The sequence below is a fragment of the Pseudonaja textilis genome, chromosome 6, assembly GCF_049901715.1.
Source record: "Pseudonaja textilis isolate UNSWEBS1 chromosome 6, rPseTex1.2, whole genome shotgun sequence".
In the NCBI taxonomy this organism is placed as follows: domain Eukaryota; kingdom Metazoa; phylum Chordata; class Lepidosauria; order Squamata; family Elapidae; genus Pseudonaja; species Pseudonaja textilis.
Window position 1 is genome coordinate 38,248,135 of NC_141995.1, and position 10,485 is coordinate 38,258,619.

General features: G+C 36.0%; 1 protein-coding gene across 7 annotated transcripts in view; it reads left to right on the plus strand.

Annotated features, from left to right (window-relative positions):
- The window catches only part of ACSL1 (acyl-CoA synthetase long chain family member 1), a 49,481-nt gene extending 43,133 nt beyond the window's left edge, over window positions 1-6,348 (plus strand). For all 7 annotated transcript variants that reach the window (XM_087936320.1, XM_087936319.1, XM_087936321.1 and 4 more), the window contains 6 exons: window positions 1,172-1,260; window positions 1,972-2,088; window positions 2,899-3,042; window positions 3,311-3,412; window positions 4,433-4,504; window positions 4,929-6,348. In XM_087936320.1, the coding sequence (XP_087792446.1) occupies window positions 1,172-1,260; window positions 1,972-2,088; window positions 2,899-3,042; window positions 3,311-3,412; window positions 4,433-4,504; window positions 4,929-5,069 (665 nt within the window). In that variant the 3' untranslated portion in view covers window positions 5,070-6,348. The remainder of the gene's footprint in view (window positions 1-1,171; window positions 1,261-1,971; window positions 2,089-2,898; window positions 3,043-3,310; window positions 3,413-4,432; window positions 4,505-4,928) is intronic.
- The last annotated feature ends 4,137 nt before the right edge of the window (window positions 6,349-10,485 follow it).

Consider the following 10,485-nt stretch of genomic DNA (forward strand, 5'->3'; position numbering starts at 1 on the left):
GAGTGTGGACGAGAACTGGAGTTTTCCAAATCTCAGTACAACATTCTAATCTAGATAATGATAGTGTAAAATAATTTTTAAACTAATATGTATACAGAAAGCTTTATTTCTGTATTGTGATCAACTATTGGTGATACAATAGCTCTTGGATTAAGAGGCGTGGTGGCTCAGTGACTTAATGATGCTGGAAATGGTCTTTACTCCAGCGGTTTGAGTGCTAGCAGGGCATAGCGGGGTGACCTCCTGTCACTTGCCTCAGCTTCTGTTCACCTAGCAGTCTGAAAGCATGTTATATGTGAGTAGATAAATAGGTGCCACTTTGGTGGGAAGACTAGCCAGAGCTTCATGTAAACAGTCAGATTCTGCTGGCACTGGACCTCCTATTTGTGAGGCAATTTCAGTGGATAGAAAAGGTCCGAGGTGCTGCTGCAGGAAGCTATTCATCTTTCTTTCTAGGGCTAGTTCACTTCCTGTGGTGCACCTTGGAAACATGCGAGTGTGAACAGAACAGGTTAGCAATCTTAGACAGCCAAACAACTACCCTGTATTTGCATTGTAGTCTCCTGGCTAATGTAACATGGCCATACACTAAATAAATAAGTAAGCTGTTGGATTAATACTGGGTAAATACAGATGCTGGTCTACTCTCTATCATGGAAATTTACTGTCTGTTTTTTTTTTTAGTATAGTTTGTCACTCTCTGCTTGACTGACATAATAGACATTGTAAAGATAAAATGATGGAAAAACTCCTGCTTAAGCTGTCTTCAGCTTCTAGAGAACTCTAGCCAATAAAAACAATAATAAAATAAATATGTACACAGAAAAATTAATAAGAACTATCAGGAAGAACATTTTGATATAGCATTTCCCGTGGGTGAAATGCTGCATGCTAGCAGAACTACCCTCAAATCCTATTCAGTTCAAGTTCAGTTCAGTACCATGTGGAGAACATATATTTGCCTGATACGATTCTTAGAAATGAACTTTAGTACTATATACCCACCCACCCACCCTCCCTCCCTCTCTCTCTCTCTCTGTGTGTGTGTGTGTGTGTGTGTGTCTTTTTAAAAAAGGAATTGCATTGTTTATTAATAACCTTTATTCAGAGTGACTCTGGTAGCATATGGTTAAAATCAATCTAAAACAAAGTATTATTATTCCACCATTAGGTCATGTTGGTGCTCCAATGCCTTGCAATATCATAAAGCTGGTTGATGTAGAAGAAATGAATTATTTTGCTACCAAAGGAGAGGGTGAGGTAAGTTGTGCTATCTGAACTCCCAAGGCTTAGCTTTTCCAACACTTAACCTCCCATTCAGTTCTTGGCTTGAGTTGGCAGAAGATGTCAAACACAGTTCAGCTAGATTAGAAACTGTCTTGTAGGCCAAAAATCAAGCCTTAACATAATAGTTGATTGTCTGCTGCAGAGCAACAGATATAGAACCTTCATACAGTATATGTGTGTGTGTGAGAAAGAGAAGTGGGGAGGGAGGAGGGAGAGGGAGATCCAGAGATTAAAAACTCCGTTTTTTTCCTCCTGCATTTCTGAGGTTATAGACACTTAGTAGATCAGGTATCAGCCTTGGCCAATTGCAATGTGTTTATATCATGATCCTTTGTAGCCTGTGAACTGCTGGTTCCTGGTTTACCACTTTCCATTCTTACATGTAGAACTTAAGTACAAAACACACCCAAATGTCAGAAAATGTCTTTCTATTTCAAATCGCATATTTTAAATTTTAAGTAAGTACATTCTCTACTCTACAAGAATCGGTTAAAAAAATAAAGATATCATGATTTTGATAGCATTATTTACCAAAACATTGGCAAATTGCTTAAAAATAATAACAAGTGATCTTAGGAAGAATCAATTGGTGTACTGAATGAATGTTATTTCCATTCCTACATAAAAAAGGATAATCTGTTTTATGGAGGGGTGTTTTTTAAGGACAGTTCACTTCTGTTCCAGATTTGTATAAAAGGAGCAAATGTGTTTAAAGGCTATCTGAAAGACCCTGAAAAAACAGCAGAAGTTCTTGACAAAGATGGCTGGGTACATACTGGGGATATTGGCAAGTGGTTACCGGTAAGCCAATTTGTAATCGAATGTATTTTGTGAATAGACAGAAGACAGATAACAGATAAATCAGAGTTGGAAGGGACCTTGTAGGTCATCTAGTCCAACCCCCAAAGCCAGAGCGGGAGACCCTACACCATTTCTGACAGATTCTGTTGCCTAGCAAGGCAGTTGTTAAATGATGTGCATCCCTTTTTACCACCTTTTGCCACAGTTAAGTGAATCACTGCTGTTGTTAAGTAAATAATGCAGTCATTAAGCAAATCTAGCTTCCCTCGTTGACTTTTTGTGTCAGAAGCCAGCTGGGAAAGTTAGAAATACTGATCATATGACCCTGGGACAGTACAACTGTCATAAATACATGCCAGTTATCAAATGCTCAAATTTTGATTATGAGACCATGGGGGCAATGCTTCAGTGGCTGTAAGTGTGAAAACAGGTCATCAGTCACTTTTTTCAGTGAACTGTCACTAAATGAGTGGTTGTAAGTGGAGGACTACCTGAATAAGATGATAAGAGCACAACAAAATGGCGGAAAACAAATCTGATGGATGAATGAATAAATGAATGAACAAACAAACAAATGTATGTTTTGTGTTTTCCTATCTTGTTAAATTCAACTTCATGGGCTGTTGAAATAACTTACAGAAATAGTCTACTTGTGCTGTTCAAACAAATTATTTCTTAGTGGTAATCTTGGCTTTTAATTGAATGTTCTTCAGAATTGATCTTGCACTCAGCTCTCATTGATTATGGGATAATGTAAAGCATAAGCTTTTCACGAATTGAAGAAAGTTTCTTTTTCTACTGGCTTTGTAGAATGGTACCCTGAAGATAATTGACAGAAAAAAACACATATTCAAACTTGCACAAGGAGAATATATAGCACCAGAAAAAATAGAGAATGTATATGCAAGGAGTGAGCCTGTTGCCCAGGTGTTTGTTCATGGTGAAAGTTTGCAGGTAGGTATTTCTTTTTAAGAATGTCTTAGAAATGTCTAAAGTGAATAAAATATTTATCATTAATAAATGTTGCTCTGCTGTGAAGACAGACCAAAGAAAGAGATTTCTGATCTCCAAGGGCAGCCCTTCAACAACTTTGGTACTTCAACACTGTTGTTTTCAGTTGTGGCAATAGGTGCAACTTGGCTTCACCTTCTGCCAACAAAATTTTTGTAAAATGGCTGAACCAATAATAACAGTTGAAGTATTTTTTCTTATCTGCTTTCAGGCTTTCTTAATAGGAATTGTGGTACCAGATCCAGACGTTTTGGTCACCTGGGCTAAGAAAAAGGGTCTGGGAGGCTCTTATGAAGAACTGTGCAAAAACAAAGTAGGTGATTTTTTTTTTAAATTACAAACCCTAGTAGTGGTGTAACCTTGTTTGTTTTTAAAACCTTTCTTTATCTATGCAGTTTCCATTGTAGGTAAGAGTTAATGTAGGAAATGACCAGGCTGAGCCTGAGGGAAGGGTCAAATGCATCATCAGTCTTGAGTCCCTTTGCACGCACAAGAGATCTAAGTCAAGCCCATCTTGAATTCTGTTGACTCTTATCTACCACAATTCTTATAGAGATTCTTGTAGAGCGCTTAAGGTTGCAATAAACCTTTTTATTTATTTGAACTGCCTGGATTTCCTGATTTCATTTTACAGTTAAAAGATTACATTCATACATACGTATCTGTCATATGATTGTATTTTAGTAATCATTTTGCAAAACATAGAAAAAGAATAGTAAGCAAAAGAAATTGGCACACCATTTTGCCTCTGAAGATGCCAGCCATGGTTGCCAGTGAAATTCAGGAAACCTGTTACTAAACCTAGCTCAACACTCTCTCAAAGCAATTAGATTTGGATTAAAAGGGAAAAGGAGAGAAAATATAACTAAGTTCTAGTGTTATGAGAAATCCACAAAACAGACAAGCACTTAAAACAACTTAAATAAGGAGTTCTCACATTTTGCATTGATATTGGAATAATTGCAACACTGGTGGATTTGCATTGCCAGGGAAAAAAACTTAGCACACCTCCTATCAACACAGAGTGTTGTTAAACTACTGAGAAAATAATAATTCTTAACCATCTTGAATGACCTAGGATTGGGTCATTTTTGTATCTTCTGGCCTTGATCTCACGGCCTAGACATTCCTGACTTGTGTGTGGAGATTGTATTGCAAAATAATAAATCATTGTTTATCATTGGTCCTGATTTTTTTGCAAAGATAGCTTCTAATTAGCCTTTATAAGTTAAATAAGTGCAATGAGCCTTATTTATTGTTTGTGGTTCACAAATTATAAATAAGACTCATATTGTTATATTGTTCTGTAACACTATGTTTTGAATCCCAACAGGATTTAAAAAAATACATTCTGGAAGATATGTTGAAGACAGGAAAGGAGTTTGGCTTGAAGTCATTTGAACAGGTGGGAATTTCAAATGTTTGCTTTTTATTAACCTGCCTGTACTATACCTTTCTACATCACTTGCATTTTGGGCTGTAGAGTTACAAACATAAACTGTCTAATTACAATGAAATTAGCAAGATCTAATTTGTAAGGGAAAAATTTAACCTACCTTTGCATTAAGATTACCAGCTTTTTGGTTAAAAGTTTATTTTAAAGGAAAGAGAAATTTGTTTTTTCTTATAAATATGGGTGATTGGTTTCAATAAACAATCTATGTAATTCAGCACCTATATTAAATCCTTACTAATGTGGAGTAGCACTGCTTAGAATAAACTGGTTCAGATACTATTTCTGTTCTTTCACAGTCTAATTGTACTGTACGTATAGCATTGTTCCTAAATAAAAAATTTGCAAAGTCTGATTTAACCTTCATTTTTTTCAGATCAAAGGTATCGCCCTTCATTCTGAAATGTTCTCTGTTGAGAATGGCCTGCTAACACCAACCTTAAAGGCAAAGAGACCTGAGCTACGTAAATACTTCAGCTCTCAAATAGAAGAACTCTACGCTAATGTCCACATGTAACTGAAGGAAACTATTAGAGAGAATGGCATTTGCTATTAACCCTCATATCTATGAATAGACTACAACAAATATGTGGAAGGAAACAGTGCAATCATTAACTTCTATACAAAGGGGTACTCAACATAGGAAAACTGAAGAATAATTGAACTCTGCCTTACTGTCCACTTGTGTCGCAGACCATTTTTTACAATGACATACAACTTCCTCAATGCGCCTTAAAACTGTACATGTTATCTATGTGATTTGTAAGTTATTTAAGACTTCAGCCAAAAATGTGACTCTCAAGGCATGTAAAGGGATATGTGCTACCACATTCATTGTTTTTATTACATTGTACAGCTGGTAATCATTTTCCAAAATATTTGATATATGGAGATTTTTACTGCATCACAGCAGAGGACACTGATAGGAGACTGAACTTTATTTGTGTCTGGATGTAAAATTTGGGCAGAATCTTGGCTGCCTAGGTTATTTACAGACTTTTTCGAAGCTTTATTTAATGTTGTGGTATTAATGCAATGAACCACAAGATAAATGATCAGATATTTTAGCTTTAGAATTGGGGGTGAGATACTCCAGATGAAACTTCATACAGGGGTAGTTGGGCCATAGTGGCATCATGTTATAAAATACGCATGGATGTGGATGGAATTTCAGTACGTATTGGGACTAAGTCATGCTCATACATTGCCAACCGTTAGATTGCCTCAGCAGTACGGCTTAATCTTGGTCACTTAATTTACTGGGTCTTTGTACAAAATTAGCTTCTGCTTCTTACTCATTGAGCAAAGAATATTGAGAATTTGATAGCATCCAAAAATAAACATGCTTCTGTAACAGATAGGGAATGGGCTGTAGTATATATATATATATATATATAGGATGTCATTTTATTGGAATGGGGAAGGATGCTTGAACATACTTACCTTTTACCTGCATCTGTATATGGGGTGGGATGGAATTGAAATGCCTTGTAGTAACCCATGCTCAAGTTTTCCCTTAAAACAGTAATTAATTTGTGTTAAATATATGTAAACAAGCACAATGAAGTTTGCACTAAAGAGTGTGTGATTATAATGCACTACCCAGTTGCATAATTTCATACATGGGTGTCCTTGTTGCACACCATTATTCAAACCCATATTTTTGAAGTATTAAATCACTTGTTATATTGGAGTTCAAAGTTTGCTTAGTGTTGGCTATTTCTATATTTTATAAACAAAAATTTCCACCCAAAAAACCTCCACAAGGAAGCCAAAATAAATATTTCTGCATTTAATTTGAGTAAATGTTTTTATACTGCAATTTAAAAAACTCACTGTGCGCTTATTCCTAAAAAAAAAAAGGAGTTATTGTCTGATTATTCTTATTTGTTTCCCATTCTTTTTGTCTGGACCTTTATGATTGTTTATGTCCCAGTTGGTAAAGGAAGCAAGAGAAAGGCAAATCAGCCAATAAATCATAGTTTTCCACACAGCTTTATCATGAAGAAATAATTTTGACATATTAGCAAAATAGAATTTCCTGATCTTAACCAGCTTTCTCTTTTTGGCAGTAGACAGTAACTTTATTTTTGTGACAGTGGGAATGAAGAGTTTTTAATCTAAATACATCTCAAGAGTTTAATATTGGAAAAGGCTCGTCTTAATAGCTTTTTAGAAACTAGCAGACTTGAACTTGGATAAAAGTAGTTCCACAGGGGAACAAAAATATTCCATTGACCTATAGTTTATTCATAATAAACTGGAACAGAAAGAAATCAACTCTTTAGTGAAATGGTTGTTTCTGGAGTAATAGGGGTAGAACTATAATGGGGTAGAACAAGCTTGTTGCTTGTAGAAAATGTAAACAATTATACCCAAAGCTATATGTAGAGGGCATATGACAAATGTGGTGGTGTACTGATATAATACTTGCCCTACTTCTTTTATAGACATATCATAAAATCATACAAAAGGGACAGACATTGCAGTGCAATGTTGCTATTGTCATTCTGATGTCTCATTTGAAACCAGTTTGTAATCTTCTAAGGTTTTAATGGTATTTGATAGCATTATTTTCTATAAGTGGTATCTAATTATGGCTGATATAAATGGTGCATGATGTTAAAAACTCACTTTGTTCAAAAGCTCTTATGGAAAATAAAAGAAGCCCTTTATAATGTAGAAAATCAATTCAACAGAGAATCAGCTAAACATTAATGCATAGATGCATAGATGTATGTATATATATTTTTAGTTCAGATGGTGGAATTGATTCTTTTTTATGGTAAGGAATTGTTAGATAGCCCTGTCTCCATTCAATATAGATGTCAGAACAAAAGAAGAGACCTTACTCAACAACTTGTTAAATAGCGCTATATTAATTAGGGTATGACTATAACATCTTAACACTTCTGGTACAATGCTGAGACTATATATTCTCATAGTCTCATTTCCACCCTCCTGTGGTAGAATATTTTACAATTTAGCTGCCACACAAGTTTCTTCAACTACTTTGAATGAAATTTGGCCTAGAAACTCAGTTGTGTGTTGAAACTTGGGCTTGGATTAGTAGAAAATTTAAACCACCCAATTTACTTAGAGGCTGACTGGGTTATTCTGGGAGTTGAAGTCCACAAATCTTAGACAAATTAGTGTATATTGTGACTTTCAGAGACAGTCTCTCAGCTCACAGCCAGCATATGGGCGTATTCTTATTTGGTTACACCAGTCCATTAGAATAGAGTAGAGTAACAGTTGGAAGGGACTTTGGAGGTCTTCTAGTCCAATCCCTTGCTCAGGCAGGATTCCCTATACCATTTCAGACAAATGGTTGTCCAAACTCTTCATAGTAAGCAGTTGTATCATATATTTAGAATTCATACCAGGCCGATTGATTGCACAAAAACAATCTACTGCAATTCCATTCCCCTCTCTAAAGTATCAGTTTTACTGAATCAAAGTGGGGAACCTGGGGACCTTCATGTGTCTTGTATTTCAATTTTTTATGAGGTTTTGAAACAGATAAACAGGGAAATAAAATAGGAAAAAGGATATTAGTACTAAATGCATATGAATGAATGGTTGAACCAAGAAGGGGTTTGGAAATGCCATAGCAGTAATACTTTCCCAATATATCATTAGTTATTTAGTAATGAGTAACTGAATATATTATATGACTTAAAATTGCTATTAAGTTCTAAGCAAAGAGTGAATATCAATAACCATGATCCAAAGAATATAAATCAGTGATTTATAATTTACAATAAATTCTATTCGTTAGCAAAAGTCTGTGGTGTTTTGGAAATCTTGTAAAATGGAAGTATCAGCTTAAGCATAGAGAAACTATTTTTGGATGCATTACAGATATTGATGGTGCATAACTCCATATTGGGTAGAGGTGTAGGAAGTTGTAGTCAGGACTACAGTTCCCTGTCACTGCGTTAAGCTAAGCTGTGTGTGAATAAGGCAAAAATAGTATAAACCAGTTTAATGTGGTAAAGATGTGGGGACTCAGTGGCTAAGACGCTGAGCTTGTCAATCAGAAAGGTTGGCAGTTCAGCGGTTCGAATCCCTAGCATCGCGTAACGGAGTCAGTTCCCGTTACTTGTCCCAGCTTCTGCCAACCTAGCAGTTCGAAAGCATGTAAAAATGCAAGTAGAAAAATAGGGAACAGTGTTCTGTGTGCCTTTGGTGTTTAATCATGCCGGCCACATGACCAGAGAGATGTCTTCAGACAACGCTGGTTGTTCGGCTTTGTAACGGAGATGAGCACCGCCCCCCAGAGCCAGAAATGACTAGCATGTATGTGCGAGGGAACCTTTACCTTTGCCTTAAAGATGCTAGCCTAGCAACCAGGAGACTGAGTTCTAGTCCTGCCTTAGGCATGAAAGGGCAACCTTGGGTCAGTCACTTTCAGCTGGAGAATGTAGATGGTTTGGGAAGGTTGTGTATATTTATATATATTTGTATTGTATATCTTCTCTATAATCCTTGTCCATCATAATCGTTCATACTACAAAACAATTGCAATAGGAAATGCAATACAGAAAGTCCTTGACTTACAACAGTTCATTTAGTGACCATTCAAAGTTACAATGGCATGAAAAAAGTGACATGACCATTTTTCACACTTTTGGCTGCTGCAGCATCCCTATAGCCACATGATTGGATGTTTGATAACAGAGTCACATTTATGACAGGTGCGGCATCCCAGAGTCACGGAATCTCCTTTTGTGCCCTCCTGACAAGCAAAGTCAATGGGCAAACCAGATTCACTTAACTGTTACTAATTTAAGAACTGCAGTGATTCACTTAACAAAGGTGGTCAGAAAAGTTGTAAAATGGAGCAAACTTACTTAACAAATTTCTCACTTAACATACATTTTGGGCTCAATTGTGGTTGTAAGCTGAGGACTAGCTTCACACTTGATAGGAAATACCTCTGCAAATTGAAAGTTTGTGAGAATGTCCTGTAAAAAACTCCCTGTACTGAATTATTACGATTGGCCTTTTTGTGTTTTAGATACCATCCTTCAGGGTAAGATACTTGAGCAACTTATGTTTAGGAGCAGAATCAAGCATGGTTTTGTTGAAACAGTCAAGATCACTAGATTCACATACTATGTTAGATTATAAACCATGTATTATAAATAAAATGGGTGGATTCAAACAAAACACTAAACCAAAACCAAACAAATCATAAGATTATGATTTAGTGAAATGCACGAACCTGGTGAAAACATGGTTAGATTTTTCAAATAGTTTCTGTAAATGTCTAAGTATAATTGTATGGAAAAGAGGGGAGAAATTACCATACCAGGTTATTTACTTTGGATAACAACATATTTTCTGTTTCTGTTTAATAGAACAAAAATAAGAACTACTAGAAGAATTCAGATGTTCCGGTGTCTTTTCATTAGAGATTTTGTCTAAAATTTGAAATGAGGCACCATGGGGATATATTTTTTTTTAATTAAAAAGTTATGCAATCTGGATGTAATTGTTTGCAAAACCTTTCTAGGTTTTTCTTGAATAAGGAAAAAATGCTTACTCAAGAACTACAGATTTCGACTACAATGTTACCAGTTTGCAGATAAATGCATGTAAAGATGACAGGACAATTTCTTCGCAATATCCCTCTTGTCTATCCTCTGGCCTTTAGATGGCGCTCTTCCTTTATTCTCGCGGCTATGCGCGGTAAGAGGGTTAAGCTTTAAAAATTCAACTCACAGACAACGGACTAAACCATCTACTAAAGAAAATAGGGGGTATCCTTTAGGGAAAAAAGTACTATTCACTTTCCTTCGACCCTCTTTGCGAACTGTGAACTTTTATATAGAATAGTGAAAAGTAATTTACAGGTGTCATAACGAACGGCTTTGGTGATGCTAAGCTGTATTTCCACCCCCCACCCCCACCCGCCTTTCGAGTAC